The 16,259-nt window shown below is 48.3% G+C and overlaps 3 protein-coding genes across 9 annotated transcripts; all 3 read right to left on the bottom strand.

Annotated features, from left to right (window-relative positions):
• Positions 1 to 57: 57 nt before the first annotated feature.
• On the bottom strand, positions 58 to 2,156 carry LOC129178477 (aldehyde dehydrogenase family 1 member A3-like). Its single transcript, XM_054770752.1, has 6 exons — positions 2,151 to 2,156; positions 1,924 to 2,103; positions 1,679 to 1,846; positions 1,451 to 1,626; positions 226 to 300; positions 58 to 127 (listed from the first exon to the last, which is right to left on the bottom strand). Exons 1-6 carry the CDS (start codon positions 2,154 to 2,156, stop codon positions 58 to 60), a joined length of 675 nt encoding a protein of 224 aa, XP_054626727.1.
• Positions 2,007 to 8,944, bottom strand: LOC129177992 (aldehyde dehydrogenase family 1 member A3-like). The gene is made up of 8 exons (XM_054769598.1): positions 7,950 to 8,944; positions 7,762 to 7,866; positions 4,371 to 4,511; positions 4,176 to 4,305; positions 3,307 to 3,368; positions 3,077 to 3,205; positions 2,872 to 2,985; positions 2,007 to 2,403 (listed from the first exon to the last, which is right to left on the bottom strand). The coding sequence occupies exons 1-8, from the start codon at positions 8,025 to 8,027 to the stop codon at positions 2,257 to 2,259; spliced, it is 906 nt and encodes a 301-aa protein (XP_054625573.1). The 5' UTR covers positions 8,028 to 8,944; the 3' UTR covers positions 2,007 to 2,256.
• Positions 8,945 to 10,769: 1,825 nt separating this feature from the next.
• On the bottom strand, positions 10,770 to 16,145 carry asb7 (ankyrin repeat and SOCS box containing 7). 7 transcript variants are annotated; one of them, XM_054769592.1, is made up of 5 exons: positions 15,929 to 16,145; positions 15,292 to 15,375; positions 14,901 to 15,112; positions 13,935 to 14,540; positions 10,770 to 11,781 (listed from the first exon to the last, which is right to left on the bottom strand). In XM_054769592.1, the coding sequence occupies exons 2-5, from the start codon at positions 15,327 to 15,329 to the stop codon at positions 11,651 to 11,653; spliced, it is 987 nt and encodes a 328-aa protein (XP_054625567.1). In that variant the 5' UTR covers positions 15,330 to 15,375; positions 15,929 to 16,145; the 3' UTR covers positions 10,770 to 11,650. The 7 variants fall into 7 exon arrangements, with proteins under 7 accessions (XP_054625567.1, XP_054625572.1, XP_054625570.1 ...); XM_054769597.1 differs by having other exon boundaries at positions 14,901 to 15,091; XM_054769595.1 differs by having other exon boundaries at positions 14,901 to 15,157; positions 15,960 to 16,145.
• Between the last annotated feature and the right edge of the window lie 114 nt (positions 16,146 to 16,259).

Raw genomic sequence — 16,259 nt, 5'->3', positions numbered from 1 at the left:
GTGAAGGGCGTGGTCTGATTGGTGGGGGCGTGGCCTGTTGTGGAGCTTGACTTGTTGTCACAGAGTTTCATTGAGTTTGATGGTGATGGCCTTCACTTCTGAATACTCAGCGAGAGCGTACTCTCCCCTGTCCACACACACACACACACACACACACACACACAGGTGACCCAGGTGGGACAAGTTAGGACACACTGAGGTAGAGGACAGAGGAAGTGGACTTACAGCTCTCGTCCATTTCCTGACATCTTGAAGCCTCCAAAGGGCGTTTGGACATGAAGAGCGTTGTAACAGTTCACCCTTCACACAAACAAACACACACAGTGTTTTTTACGTACTCCGTGAGCATGCACGTGCACACCTACATCACACGTCTTTGTCACGTTATGCCTAACAGGACAGTGTTTCCTCCCTCCTTAAGTGCAATTGTGCATATTTTCTTTAACAGCGTATGAACTCACGTTGCGTTCTGCGTCCTGTGTAGTAGTAGAGCCATCTATCTATGGGTGCTCTGTTGTATGTGTGCGTTATTGTATTTCCTACTGCTACCAGTAGAGGGGGTTGTATACTCGTGTTGAAGACGTGTGCAGCTCCACTTGTCTCAGTATGTGTTTATGTGCCTGTAGGAGCATATTAGCAACCTACAGTAGACAATAGCTAGCTAAATATAGAGCCACAAAAGTCCTTATTGGCTGAGGGAGAATCCTGTTAAGCGTCCTTATTGATTGGCTGTAGACCATTGTCAATCTCCTTTGTGACGTTTCCTGTTGTGGTCAATGGTCGCTAGCAAACTAGCAAACTGTGTGAGCTGCTTGCTAGCCACCGATAAACAACAGAAGAAGAAGCTAACTGAATCTTTGGTTCAAGGAGGAGGAAAATACGATGGCAAGTGCAATAATGTTTGAACAAGGATCCAAAACCGCTACAGCGCATGGTCAGGAGTGAAATACGTGTGAGTCACTTCATTTCTGGTGTCCAAACTCATAGGTTGATCATTCAAATTCAAATGAAATGTGAACTTTGAGATTGTTTAAACAAGAGAGAAATATGAGAAAATGTTCATGCCTGTCTGAGATAAGTGTATAAAGTGTATGGGGGGTGAGGGGGGGTTACAGCCTTAAAACATAGAATCATTGCAAACAAAGTTGGCTACTTCATGGATTTCATTTATTTTAGGAACCTATCCCCCGCAATAAACAAGGGAACACTGTATACATATTCATTCATTCATTCATTCAGGTCATGTGGTGTCCATAGTGTGGCCCACGGCCATTTTTTTTTTTAGTAGCCATTGTCATATTGTAAAAATTAAATGTATTATTGATGAGATGTACGTTTCACTGAATGACTGTTAGCTAGCACAAAGCTGAGACGTGGGTGCTCTGTTCAGCTAGCTCAGCATATATTGACCTGCATGAGACTGTTAGCATCTTGTGTTAGCTGCTCTCACCAGACAGTGCCGCATTCCAGGGCGGATGACACAGACAGAGCTCGGTCCACACTGGTGGTGAATAGCGCCGCCACCAGGCCGTACTGTGAAGCGTTAGCTCTCTCTATCGCCTCCTGCTGGCTCTTGAAGCTCAGTATGCACTGGACCGGACCAAAGATCTGCGAGGGAGTGTAATTCTTCAACATGACCACCAGGTGTCACACTAACCACGACATGGTGACTGCTGACCTCCTGTGTGGCGATGCGCATGTGATCTTTCACCCCCGAGAAGATGGTGGGGGCGATGAAGAGCCCGTCCTCACCCATCGCCGCTCCTCCTCCGCACTCCAGACGCGCCCCCTCCTCCTTGCCGCTCTCGATCAGATCCATGATCTTGTCGAACTGCTTCCTGTCGATCTGACCGCCCGCCCCGGTGATGTCGTTAGGCGATGTTCGCCTTTACGTAACAACATGTCCGTCACCTCTTCACTCACCTGAGGTCCATGTGAGGTGGACGGATCCAGAGGGTCCCCCACCACGATCTTCTTAACGTTTTCTACGCTGCGACGCACAAACTCCTCGTAGATGCTCTCCTCCACAAAGATGCGTGACGCCGCCGTGCAGCACTGGCCTTGATTGTAGAACGCTCCTTTCTGACTCTCCTCCACCGCCAGCTGCACTGCACGCGCACAAAGAAGCCATCCATGCCATCAGCCAGCACCACCATGTTAACTCCCTTTTGCTTTTAAGACAAATTATCCCAAAGGAGAGACGCTCAAAGTCTGCAACAGTTAAGAATGTCAGGTTGCCAAAAAGGCCAAAACACATCAGAGAACAGACAGCCGACATATTAGGAAGCCTCTCGACGTACAGTCGCAGTCCGCAAATACGATGCAGGGGTTCTTCCCGCCCAGTTCCAGCGTCACGCGCTTCAGGTTACTTCTGGCCGCCGCCTCTTTAATCAGCTGACCAACCTGCACGATATAAGGCAAGGCGAGTTACATCAAATTCCATAAATCATTCCATAAAACGCACACTTGAAAAGAAGCCCTTTCAGCCTGAATTTGAACTTTGCCAAAGTTGAGGATTGCCGCACATCTTCTGGAAGAAAAGTGAAATGCAGCCTCACCATCTGAATCTGCTCAGACACGATTCCCTTGATTGTGGCAACGTTTTTTAGCTTTTAACTAAAAAGCTGATGATGTTGTTATTCAATGTGGCTGTCAACGTTCAGGTCTGAGTCCATTATTACCCCCACATCTCTAACCTGATGATTAACTTTTAGGATAAAACGCTTTCTCTTTGTGTCGGGTGAGCAGCGTGGCCTCCAAGCATCACTGGTAATAAACAATCTTTGAAGCAGGTGTGAATGAGTCTCAACTAAAACCATCTTTTATGCAACTAAAAAGTAGTTCGAAAGAGCCTCAAGTCAGGACCCTGACCTCTGTGGACCCCGTGAAGGCCACTTTGTCGATGTCCATGTGACTGGCGATGGCAGCGCCGGCTGTGGGTCCCAGTCCTGGCAGGATGTTGACCACGCCTGGTGGGAAGTTGGCCTGCCAAGAACAACGAAAACATGATCACAAAGACCACCAGGGGGCACCGCGTTCTCATCTTGCTGCCAACAAGGCTCCGGTGACCTCTGACCTCTTTGATGAGGGAGCCAACATGCAGGGCGCTTAGCGGCGTCTGCTCGGCTGGTTTGATGACCAGCGTGTTTCCGCAGCTCAGCGCCGGTGCCATTTTCCACGTCAGCATGAGCAGAGGAAAGTTCCACTGCGAGTCGGACAAAAGCCACACGGAGTAGTCAACACACTACAAGACAAAGTGAAAGTGAAAGTGAAAGCGAAAGTGAAAGTGAAAGCAAGCGGACTCACTGGGATGATGGCGCCACACACGCCGACGGGCTCGTGTTGCGTCAAACACACGACGGTGTCGTCTGTAACAAGACAGACACAACATCTTCTGATGAGACCTTCGCTGCCCTCGGGAAATGTCGCAACTTCTGTTGAGATTGCCTGTTTGATCGACAGGCCGTCACATGGCCCCGTGGGGGGATGGAACGAGCAGCGGGTGGCGCTATCACACAAGAGGGTGCCGTCAGCCACACTAGGACAGTCTCATTGACCGCCCATGTCCCACCTCCGTCACGTGACAGATCCCGGACCACGCCTTGACCTTCTCCAGTTTCCCATCTGACAGAGGCCGGCCCGCCCCCGGCGACACTCGACGCCTTCTCTGGGGTAGGACTAGAGAGTCACGCCAGCTGATGTCAACGAGAAAGAGGAGACGTGGCGCCACCGCCCCACCCCGCCCGTTTTTGGAGAGAAAAAGTGAAGAAACTCACTTTGTGCTGCGATCCTTCTATCAAATGGCCACTAGGGGGCCACTTGTGAACAGTTGCACGCATGATTAATCAGTGCTGTTGAAACGATGGGAGGGGGGGGAATCGTTAGTTTCCGCACATGAGTGACTTTTGCTGGTCTTTTGTGTGGTCTCCCAGCATCCCTCGACGTCTAAAGAAGAGGGAAAGGTTTGGTGGGAGGCCGGGGCAGTGCAAACCTCCATGCTGGAGGCACTAACTAACTAACTAGTTTGCTATCATAAATGTTACTAAGCTGTTCACTAGGTAGAGCTGCTACACACACACGTCACGTCCAGTTTGATACGTTGGGGTGGTCTACTTGTCCACGCCTCATGGCCATGATCATCAAAGGTAAACGTACAAATGGAAAAGGACACTCACCAACCGGAAGACTCTTTCCGTGGATCTTGTCGGCCCAGCCGGCAAAGTATCGGAGTGTTCTGATGCTCCCGTCCAGGTCCACCAGGAAGGCCTGCAGGAAGGGTTTCCCCGTGTCCATCGTCTCCAAAGTCTGGACACATGGACGCGTCATGGAATAATGCTTACGGTTCAGAGCGTGAGGGAGTTGAGACGGACCGCCAGTAGAAGTCGATCTCGCTCCATCAAATCAGCCAGCTTGTGTAGCAGGCGCCCCCTGCTGGATGCGTCCATCCTGCGCCAGGCCGAACTCCTCCGCTGCGCCGCCTTCGCCGCCGCCACCGCCTTGTTGACGTCTTCCTGTGCGCGACAATCGGGACACCAACGGTGTCACTTCAGAATGTCAATACAAAGAGTGTTCCTTCGCTCCATCGCGGTTCACCTTCCATGGAGTTTGTTTTTTTTAGTGCTTTTTTAAAGCGTAGGAACGCTGTTAAAGGCCCAGCCTGGTCCCTTAATGCCGTTAAAGGCCCAGCCTGGCCCTTTAAGAGTGGTGTCGTCTTCTGCGTCCTGATGGGCTGTACACGGTTGTCCATCAATCTCCTCCGTGCCGTCTCTTGTTGTGGTCATGGCCAGCATACTAGCTAACCATGTCAGCTACTTGCTAACCGCCAATACTGTAAACCAGGGGTGTCCAAAGTGCGGCCTCGGAGCCATTTACGGCTAGCGATTGCTTTTTTATTGGCCCTCGGCACATTCTAAAAATTCGATAAAACAATAACATTTAAAAAAACAGCAGCAATAATGAGGAAAAAAAGCAGTAATTTAAAAAAAAGTTGTAATACAAGTTGTAATACAAGAAAAAAAAACAAGAATTAGACATTTTAGGAAAATTAGGTTATGTAAATGCTAGCATTTTATGATAATGAAGTCAAATATAATGGGAATAAGTCATGTATATATACAGTATATATATACAGACCCTTTCCAAAAAATTAGAATGTCATGGAAAAGTTGTTTAATTTCCATAATTCCATTCAAAAAGTTAAACTTTCATAGATTATAGATTCAGGGCCCACAATTTAAACGATTTCAAGTATTTATTTGTTTATTTTTACGTAATTTGGGCTTCCAGCTCATTAAAACCCACAAAAACAGGAATTCAAAAAATTAGAATACTGTGAAGAAATCACCATTTACTTCTCAGTTTTTGCAGGAAAAAAAAAAGAAATTAGGATCACATCAAATCAATCAAAATATGGTACTTTCAAAACGATATGTCAATCTTCAATACTTGGTTGGGAATCCCTTTGCCTTAATCACTGCCTCGATGCCACGTGGCATTGAAGCAATCAGCCTGTGGCATTGCCTGGGAGTTATGGAAGCCCAGATTTCCTTGATGCTTGCTGTCAGCTCTTCTTTGTTGTTGGGTCTGGTGCCCCTCATGTTCCTCTTGAGAATACCCCATAGATTCTCAATGGGGTTTAGGTCCGCTGAGTTGGCTGGCCAGTCAAGCACTGTGATGGCATGGGCATCAAAACAGGTTTTGGTGCTTCTGGCGGTATGGGCAGGGGCCAGGTCCTGCTGGAAGATGAAATCTGCATCTCCATACAGATCCTCAGCAGAAGGAATCATGAAGTCCTCTAAAACATTCTGGTAGACTGTTGCGGTGACCTTGGATTTAAGAAAGCAGAGTTTACCAACACCTGCACCGGACATTGCACCCCAAATCATGACGGACTGTGGATATTTCACACTGGACCTCAGGCAGCTTGGGTTCTGTTCCTCACCCGTCTTCCTCCAAACCCTTGGACCTTGATTCCCAAACGAAAGGCACCCTTTACTTTCATCGGAAAAGAGGACCTTGGACCACTGGCCAACAGTCCAGTTCTTCTCCTTGGCCCAGTGGAGACGCTTCCTACGTTGGCTCAGGTTCAGAAGTGGCTTGACCCGAGGAACCCGACAGTTGTAGCCCATCTCCCGGATGCGTCTGAATGTGGTGGTTTTTGAAGCTGTGACTCCCGCCTCATTCCACTCTTTCTGGATCTCTGCCAGATTCTTGAATCTTCCCTGTTTGATAATCCGCTGAAGCCCAAGGTCATCTCTTTTGCTGGTGCATCTTCTCCTGCCACATTTTGCCCTTCCTCTAGACTTTCCACTGATATGCTTGGACACAGCACTCTGTGAACAACCAGCCTCCTTAGCTAGGAACTTTTGTGGCTTACCCATCCTATGGAGGGTATCAATGATGGTCTTCTGGCCAGTTGTCATGTCTGCAGTCTTCCCCATATTGAACCCAACTGAGACAATTGAACCAAACTGAAGCAATTTAATGACACCTGGGGAAGCCTGTGCAGGTGATTTGAGTTTAGTAGATGATTAGTGTGTGACACTCACTTTAAAACATTCATGCCCTGCAAAATTTGGGCTGATTTCTTCACAGTATTCTAATTTTTTAAATTCCTGTTTTCGTGGGTTTAATGAGCTGGAAGCCCAAATTATGTAAAAATAAACAAATAAATACTTGAAATCACACACACACACACACACACACACACACACACACAGTTTGGATTGGTTAAAAATTTTTAAAAAATGTAAAAGCGCCCCCGCATCTTTTGATTTTTTCGTATGCGGCCCTTAGTGGAAATAGTTTGGACACCCTGCTGTAAACAAACCAAGAAACAGAAGAAGCTGACCGCGCGACCACTGCACGGCCGTAAGCCCTCCCCCCGACATCGCCCACGAAACACTCCGCAACGAAATGGCGAGGAAGCCAGCCTGCAGGGCGCCTCCACGGAACAAATCCTCCGCTCACGGAGGACGACGAGGGGGTGCAAAACACGACGACAGGAGCGACACACTTCGACAAGGACACAGAAACGTCACAGACGAACGGCGCCATGGGTGCGGCGGCCAGAGGAGTGAAACACGCGCGAGTCACCCGCGTCCCACCTTTTTCAAATGTGAGAAAAATGTTAACGCCTGTCTGAGAAAAGTGTATGGTGGGGGGGGAGGGTTACAGCCTTAAAACATAGAATCATTACAATTAAGTTGGCTACTTCGCATGCTACAGTGCCTCATGCAGCGGCTATTGCTCCAACATTACTGACACCTAGTGATCAGTATAGAATACTACATAGCATCGCATCTTTGAAGGAGTCTTCTGGATGTTTTGTATTAGTTCATTCAGCCATTATTAATGCTTCATTTAGGCCAGAAATGTGTACAATTTGCTTGTATATACGCATTTGTTCACTAGTAGGTCACAGTCAAGCACCAAGCAGCAATAATTCATGTTTTGAATCCATTTTGAGTGGCAGAAGACGACTGTAAACAAAAACAAACGGCAAAAATGTGAAATATGTAACGAGAAAAAATGAGAAAAAAAATAACACAAACATGTCTTTAGAATGTTTTTAGCCTTTGCAAAAATGTAAAAAAAAAAAAGTTTTTAATGTAAAAAAAATATTTAAAAATGTGTAAGTGGCCCCCGCATCCTTTTTCAGTATTGAGTGGTTGGTGGGAAGAGTTTGGCCACCCTGAAATACGCTAGAACAATAAATTAGCCGGCCTGCAGGAGTGCTTGGAGAAAACCAAAACATCTTACATGGTCGGCCTCGTGCACGTCACAGATCTTGACCCCCGTGGCGGGGTTAAACGTGGCAAAGGTCCTTCCTGCACTGGATGCTCGCCACTCGTTGTTGATGAAGAGCTGAAATAGAACAAACTTCAGAGATGCCATGGCCTCCTTTCATTCCATTCCTACCCCCCTGACACTTGATCCTTCACGCTTACCTTGGTGTACCTGACCTCTTGTACCGGGACAGGCCGGGGGAGGGCCGCTCCGTTCTCTGTGGTTCCGTTGTGAGACATTCCTGGTGGGTCGCCCGTTCATGTGAGCTCCTCCTGCGCCGCCTCGGTTGTTTTTAGGAGGCAGCCGGGCTCCGCCCTCCTCAGCTCCCAAGCGCCGCCCATGCAGAAGGCACCTTACGAAGCACCTCCATGACCCCTCAGCTGACCTCTTGACCGTTGCACTTTAACGAGAGGAAGCGTGGCCAAGCGCCACTTTGATCACGTGACATGTCCGTCACCGCTTTTGTCCCCAAATGGACTAATTAGCATCACCTCGGCAACACTTCCTCATGAAGCAGGAATAATATAACTGATCAAAGCAGACAGCAGCGCTTGAAGGATTACAAAGTCAAGTACCAGCTTGAAGCCACCGGACCGGACCACAACTTTCCCAAGCATCACGGCAAATGTTAGCAGGCGGAGACACGTGAGAGCCAAAGACAAAGAAAGTCTGATAGAGCCTTGCAGGCGGAGGAGGGAGGGAGGGAGCTGCAGAGATGAACCCGTCCAGGTGTTCAGACCCAAACAAAGAGTCTTTTCAGCCGCCGCCCCTGCTCTGCTTGTTGCTAGGTAGAATATCAAAGTCAAAGACGACTTTGTTCAACTTAGCGTGGAACTAGCGACTCATTGATACTTCTTCATGCTTCTGACGTGTGAGCACAAAGCTGGCATCTTTCTGCCTGCTGATGTGAAGGTTCTGGTGGTACTGACTGTGGGCCTGCAGTCATGACTGTGCCAACCGTACACTCAAAGCTGGACCTGTGAGGTTCTAGCCAGCCTTCACCGACCTTCTAAGGTGGATGAGACGCCTCAGTCCACTTAGGCTACCCCCAGGACCAAGACCCAGTCTGGTTCTGTGTAAGGTGATGCTTTAATGGACTGAGCAGCACTCTGCTTAAAGTGAGACCCTTCAGAGGGGACTCACAACTGTTGCCGCGGAACCACTTGAATGGATCAATGCCGGCTATTGTTTTACTTACACACACACACACACACACACACACACACACACACACACACACACACACACACACAGTATGGAGGATGGCTGGCATCTGCTGACTGACAACTTCTGCTTGTTTGTAGGTGATCCACCATGCTGGTCTCCTGAAGCGGCCCATCCTTGAGGCCATCTGAGGGAGACGGACCAACCGCAGTCTTCTCAGCACTTTCCCAGCAGCTCCGCAGTCCAAGCAACGACAACAGAGGAGGCGGCTCGTAACGTGCCGAGGAGACACGTTATCGGAGAGGAGACTGAGGGCAGCTGCAGCAAAGAGGACACTGTGGACAACAATGCTGCAGAGGCTGAGTTGATGTTAGTATGTTTCTTGCTGGCAGTCTGGACGTTAAAATGACCGATATGCTTGACCAATGATGGCCTGCTCAGCACGCTTGGAACCTCCTAGAAGCCATGGAAAAGCAATGCATAGAGTCGTGTAATCCCTCCTTTATGGCGGCTAATTGGCTCCAGACTCAGCCGAAATAAGCCAATTTCCACAAAGTAGGACTTCTCGTTTATAAACAACATTCTCTCAGTTGTGGCATAGAAAACCTGTTTACAACCTTCTAAATACAGTTTGTAACATTATTAGAGCCCTCTGGTCATGAAATAACACCCCTATAGTCACCTTTACACTCCCATTACCCAATGTATAGTCATATACAGCATAAATATATATATAAAAAAACAGAAAATAAGCTAAGACAAATTAAGGCTTGTATTTGTGTATTTTGCTGTAAATGTGTTCCAGTCGCGTGGACATGGGTTCGGAGTGGAGCTTTAGCTTGGTGTGGGTTTACGGCCGCAATAGTAGGGATTATTGCGCCTGTGGTGAGATCGTTTCAACCCAAAATAAACAGCTGTTGTTCCGGCCAACAAGTCCGGTGCTTGTGGGTCGCACCAAACGTTAGTGACAACTAGCAATCCTGCTGCGCACCATGACGTCTTGGAATGCCTTATATTTGTATTTTACTTCATTTAGCCATTTTTATGCTAGAAAATGCTTAATTTAGACAAAAACAATACACAAAATCCAGTGAAATATGCATATTTTTTTACTAATAGGCTGTATACAGCCTGAGTTATGAATGAATATATTCTAGAAAAACCGTGATAAGAGTGAAGCAACTGTAGAGCTCAGTAGGACCTACGATGCTAAGGAGAAAAACACCCTCTTTCAAAACCCCCCCAAAAAATAAGAACTTGCTGTAAGATGATCTGAGTCTTGACTGGCTGCCATCCTCTCAGCTTTTGTTCAAACACACACACACACACACGCACACACACGCACGCACGGTTATTTAAGTTACTTTCCAAAGGAGACTGGAAGTGGTAATGGACAACAAAGGAAAGACATTGTTTTCTTTCAGAAAGTAAAAAAAACAAAAAAAAAACTAAAAGAAAGCCTTGTGACGCACGTGTAGAACTGAGTGGGCGGGCCTTCTCCCAAGCTCACACGCTGGTAACTTTGACACATGCGTTGTGTACATTCAAAAAGTTGCTCGCTCTTTTCAAAACATTAAAATGACTAAAAAATAATGTAAAAAACAAAACAAAAGTCGACCGCGCGACAACGCATTCATGTGCACACCAGCGCACGTGGAAGGACAAACTTTGGCGAGATGGAACAACTTCCATCAAAATGAGCGTACGAGCGCCCCCTTGTGGCAGCAGTGTGGCGTATGCGAGAGGACTGCTGGTTGTTAGAACAGGGGTGTCCAAACTTCGCCCACCGAGGGCCCTGATTTCGTACATTTGATGCTAAAAGCAATCCGACGCAGGTGAACATATGCTCAACAACACATCCACATCTTGGCTTTTATATTAGAGGTGACAAAGAAGTCCTTATTCACGTCCTCTTTAAATAAGATATTCTTTAATAGTGAAGTCATTTGATGTTTACAACACGGCAAGGGCCAGTAAAACACAAGCTCCATGGCAACATGGCCCCCGGGCTGCGCTTGGGACACCCCCGTGTTAGACGCAGACCGGACGGAGCACCTTGGCAAACAAAACAATCCTGCAGGGGGCGCCACACACACGCGCACACATTGCCGTGGTGACAGAGAGGTGCATATTCTGGGATGCTGGAAGCGCAAAGTGTAAGACAGGAAGTCTGTGTGCGTGCGTGCTAACACAACAAGTTACTTCCTGTGACATTTTATTGTGAAATTCACAGTTTTATCAGGAGGAATGGTGAGTGAGCGCGCACGTGCGCACACACATAAAACACACACACACACACACGCAGAAAGTTTAAATAAATTGTACAAAAATATCATCAGACATATTTACACGCAGACGTCCGCGTCACCCAGGAGACGTGCGCTCGCCACGTGCACGGCCATGTGGCAGACTGCCGCGTCAAGGCTGCAGCACATCATAACTCGTCGCCTTGGCAGTCAGGAAGAGGGAAGATGGCTTGAGGCTCCGCCCCCACCCACCCACCCGCAAGCAGGCAGGCAGGCAGCTGAGCCAGCAAAAGGTTCTGACATGGAGAGCAAAGCGGGAACGCACAGAACCAACTAACCTTCAGCAGAGACCACGAGCACAGTTGTTGTGCAGGTCCTACCCCTTCCTCCTCGCCCTCTTCTACTTCCTCCTTGCGTGTGCGGCGTCTGGGGGCGGGGGCGTGCGCGGTGCGCTAGAACTTGTGTTTGAGATAGTCCTTCATGACCTTGGCGATGGGCAGCTCCTCCAGCAGGCTGAGGCTCTGCAGGCCGATGCACTGGCGGATTTTGATGCGACACAAGTCCTGCAGGCTCCTGGGCCGCCCTGAACGACACAAACCACAGCATTTGGCGACATTCAACCACGGGAACCGAAGACTTGGCAACGTGCGCAATGCTTCTGTTGCTACGGCTTCACAGTTGAAACGAAAACAAATGCCACCTAGCAGACATGTTGGCATGCTATTCCACTTATGTCCTGTAGGGGGCGCCTTTTAAATGGTGAATTACAACTAGGTACTACACTGCAGGTCCATTAAGACTGTAGGGTAGGCGCCATATAGTCTTTCCCATGTATTTTGATTCAGTTACCCTGCGGCATGTTTGTTTCCAATGATTAGTAAGTTTATTATTTGCATACTATGGATAATTTACTACTACAATGTACATTTTGTTTACTGTGGGAAGAGATGTTCAGTGTTCCCTCGCTACATCGCCATTTACCTTTCGCTGATTTTTTAAAGTGCAATTTTGCATTTTTTTTTTTAAACAGCGTATGAACGTGCATCGTGTTTTGCATCCATTAGAGCCATCTATGGGTGCTCTGTTGCATGTGTCTATTATTGCATTTGCTACTGCTACCAGTAGAGGGTGTTGAGGGTGTGAGAGTTGAAGACGTGTGGCTGGAGTAAATATGTCGTCCCGCCACCTCTCAGTATGTGCTTACGTGCCTGTACCAGCATATTAGGAACCCCCAGGAGACAATAGCCGGCTCGATATTGAGCCACAACCGTCCTTATTGGCTCCGGGAGAATCCGCCCATTGTGTTCTGTGTCCTGATTGGCTGTAGACCATTGTCAATCTCCTTCGTGTCGTTTCAACGATCAATGGTCGCTAACAAACTAGCTAACCGTGTGAGCTGTTTGCTAACCGCCAATAAACAGAAGAAGCAGCAGCTAACTGGCTTTAGGGCTCCTTAACAGAATAAATTCAAGTAGGATGGAGGAGGAGGAAAATGTTTTATCAAGGACAAAAACGCTACAACTGAGCAGCGCCAGGATGGAGAGGCACGGTCGGACGAGTCAAATACGCACAAGTCACTTAATCTCTCGTGTCCAACCTCATAGGTTGATCATTAAAATTCAAACAAAGGTTTGAACTTTTGAGAGTCCTTCAACAAGAGAGAAACATGAGAAAACAATGCCTGTCTGAGAAGTGCATAACGTGCGTGGTGAGGCGCTTTACAGCAAAATTGGCTTTTGTGCAGGCGGTTTTCTGACCGTGTACTACGTGCACGACATGAACTGTGTGTTTTTTGTGCAGGACTGCTCGCCCAAGCAAAGTACAATATGGATTTTTGCATTTCATTTTTGTTACCGTAAATGTACAGCAACAACTTTTCAAAGAACACACGTCCTGATTACATCGTCTTTTTATTGGAAAACACAATGCATTCATATCGATATCAGTTTTTAATGCCGATAATGATATCAGAGCAACACGTTGCTCGCTCAGCATGTCTGCGGCCTGGGATTATTGTCAAATTCGGCCTTTAGATTGTCAATTTGTGTAACCGAGGGTCTTCAGACGACGTAATAATAAAATTGCGTTTTTCAAGGCACCCAAAGCGCTTCACAATGAAGTGAAGCCATTATTCATTCACTCCTCGGTCACACGCTGGTGGTGGTGATGTACATCTGTAGGCACAGCTGCCCTGTGTAGTCTACGGCCTCTCCGACCACCACCAAACATTCATTCATTCATACGCCAGTGTGGGCAGCGCTGGAGGCAAGGCGGGTGAAGCGGCAACAGTGAGGGCGTGAGGATCGAAACGCCTATCTTCCGGTTTCTCGCCTAGCTGCTGTACCGCCTGAGCCACTGCCGCCCCATTGTACAGGATCAACACGACCAAACGACGGCACCCATGAAGCTGGGGAGGCACTTTGCAGCTTTGTCAAAACCCCAAGTACTCAACAAGTTACGAAAAAAAGCTAAGTTAGACGAAGCAGACGTGTCATGTGACATGATGCCGCAAGATGTGCGGTGGGAACAGATATTTGATATCAAAGCTGGAATACCGCCTTTGTTCCTTCTACATCACATGACCACAGGTCACACAAAGACTACGAGTCATCACGACGTCATGACTTTTGGACACGACATCATGTGATACCATTACACAATATGTTCAGTCTGTGTAGGAAATGGTTGTGGCCGCTGCGTGACCGTGTGTGTGCGCGTGTGCGTGTGCGTACTCACTGGTGACGTCCTGCAGGAAGTCCAGACACGGGCGGCTGTGTCGGGACAAGCTGACAGAGACGGCGGCAGGCGTCTGTCCCTCGTAGTTCCTGGTGTTTGTGTCGGCGCCGTAGGTGTAGAGCATCTGCGCACACAGGACGTCGTCACGGAGCGCCGACAGGTGCAGGGGGGTCTGGCCGTCCTCCAGACGTCCCAGGTTGGTGTCGGCCCCCCGCTGCAGGAACATACGGCAGTAGGAGTGGTTGCCCTTGATGACGGCGTAGCGCAGCAGGAAGCCCTTTTGAATGTCAATGTTGGCGCTGTGGTCCAGGAGGATGCGCACGCAGCTGGAGCGCTCGCGGATGATGGCCAGCTGCAGCGGCGTGGTCCCCTTGTCGCTCAGCGGGTCCACCTCGGCCCTGAACTCCAGCAGGAGCCGCACAAACGAGTCTCGGCCGTAGTGGGCCGCCACGTGCAGCGGCGTCCAGCCGTCGTTGCTCTTGGCGTTGATGATGTCGCTGCAGAAGTCGGACTCCAGCATGAGGCGGGCGATGCGCGCGCGGCCGTGCATGGCGGCGTAGTGCAGCGCCGTGAAGCCCCCGATGAAGTCCTTCACGGTGGGGTCGGCTGTGAGGGAGTAGAGGGGACAGGTGAGGGTGCTGACAAACACTGCCCCCTAGCTGTCATTACATGTCATTGCAAACTCAGCAGGCCGAGGCCATGTTCAAGTCACCTTTTATTTTTTATCAGTTTAATTTCTGGTCAAATGTTGAAATGTTTCACAGTTCTTGATGTGGAGTGTTCCTTAAAAGCGCACTGTAAACTCACTCTGGTCAACTGCTAGTATTTTTTCTACATTTTTCTAACTTTTCTTTCAGTTGAGTAACTTTTGGGAGCCGTGTGAATGGAGATTTCTTTTACCGCACACAGTAATAGAAATATTTGTATAAAGGACAACGACAGCACCAACAACAAGACAACTCTGACCTCCATGCTCCAGAAAGACGCGCACACATCTCTCTTTTGCTTTGGCGGCAGAGAAGTGCAGCAAAGTCCAGCCGTTGGCATCGCGGATCTTTGGTGAGTATCCTCGCTCCAGCATCCTCCTGACGGTGAAGACATCGCCTGCCACCACCGCAGCCTGGATCTGCAGCTCCTCGTGCAGCTCAGGGTTCCTTCTGCAGTGATGGTTCAGCATCCTGTCATCACATTTCGGAACGGGAATGTTCATCTTTACCTAACCTCTACCAGGGAAAGATGGGGTGAAACATTCTGCTGCAAAAGCAAACAGCTTGTCAAGCAGACGAAAGGGTGAACTTGCTAATCAATAATGTTGATTAGCCCAGCTGGGGGTCTGCATTCAGATTTCTGTGTTTACCTTTTAACAAGCTGAAGAGACAAACTTCTCTTCGTCATATCGGAGCAGCCCCTTGACGAAGACTGGAGTCTTAACTAGAATGTCCTGCAACACAAACAAAAGTCCTGTTAGCATGTTAGCGTGTTAGCAGCATCTCCTGACCAGAACTCTGCTGCTAACAGTAAACACAACAACGCGTGTCGTGGGCAATCGCACAAGTTGCTACCAAGTTAGTAAATGTCATCTTCCAGCGGGTGAACAGAGTTAACAAAGCAGTGAACATGTAAGCGAGTAATTAAAGTGTCATCTTGTGAAGAAGCGGCGAACAAAAGAAATGCTAAAGAGAAATTGCTAACAAGGAAACAATGCAAAGCAAACGTTTGACAAGGACGGTGGAAGAACGGCCGACGAGGACTGAAGACGACTTTAATTACTTTGACGTAACGAGGACACTTTAATCAACGCGAGACGCGTTGATTGGCGAAATTGTAGTGCTGTGTCTCAGATTGAAGCTAACATTGGTTAGCCATCAAGCTAGCCATGCTAGCGGGAGCATACTCAAGAGCTCACTTCCACTGCACTTCCATTACAAAGTTACTTCTTTAACATTTGCACACAAACGAGATACATTTGACTGGCCGGAGAACAAAAGGCATACTTGACAGACGTCGAGTGGACATTTAACGAACCAATCAGCGTCTCGACGGGAAGAAGCCGAGCTGTCAAAGGTGCATTTTGGGGCCACTTTCCAGTCCAAGAGCAACACCGACACACAACTGGTATTTGTAACCGCTAAATGTGTGCTAGCACTATCGCGAGCAACATTCCCACGTCAAACAATCAGCTTTAATAAAAAGTCAGCCTGGCTCGGAAGCGTCAATTACGTCACTTCCGTCATCATGACTTCAGACTAAAAGTTCCACCCAGCTGAGCGGTACAACATCAGAAAAAAAAACCCTAACACAACTCAACTGGTATTTGTAAACGCA

Source organism: Dunckerocampus dactyliophorus, chromosome 3 (assembly GCF_027744805.1).
Source record: "Dunckerocampus dactyliophorus isolate RoL2022-P2 chromosome 3, RoL_Ddac_1.1, whole genome shotgun sequence".
Lineage (NCBI taxonomy): Eukaryota > Metazoa > Chordata > Actinopteri > Syngnathiformes > Syngnathidae > Dunckerocampus > Dunckerocampus dactyliophorus.
The sequence above is the reverse complement of the archived record's forward strand: the minus strand, read 5'-3'. Positions and strand labels throughout refer to the sequence as shown.

Coding starts and splice junctions, on each gene's coding strand:
- asb7 (XM_054769592.1), bottom strand. CDS start 15,329: ATGACGAAGAGAAGTTTGTCTCTTCAGCTTGTTAAAAG. Junction 15,113..15,291: donor TCTCTTCAGCTTGTTAAAAG/GTAAACACAGAA, acceptor ATGTGATGACAG/GATGCTGAACCATCACTGCA. Junction 14,541..14,900: donor CGTCTTTCTGGAGCATGGAG/GTCAGAGTTGTC, acceptor ACTCCCTCACAG/CCGACCCCACCGTGAAGGAC.
- LOC129178477 (XM_054770752.1), bottom strand. Junction 1,627..1,678: donor TGCGCATCGCCACACAGGAG/GTCAGCAGTCAC, acceptor GTCATGTTGAAG/AATTACACTCCCTCGCAGAT. Junction 128..225: donor TCAGGAAATGGACGAGAGCT/GTAAGTCCACTT, acceptor GTGTGTGGACAG/GGGAGAGTACGCTCTCGCTG.
- LOC129177992 (XM_054769598.1), bottom strand. CDS start 8,027: ATGTCTCACAACGGAACCACAGAGAACGGAGCGGCCCTCCCCCGGCCT. Junction 4,306..4,370: donor GAGATCGACTTCTACTGGCG/GTCCGTCTCAAC, acceptor CCATGTGTCCAG/ACTTTGGAGACGATGGACAC. Junction 3,206..3,306: donor TGTGTGGCGCCATCATCCCA/GTGAGTCCGCTT, acceptor TCCGACTCGCAG/TGGAACTTTCCTCTGCTCAT.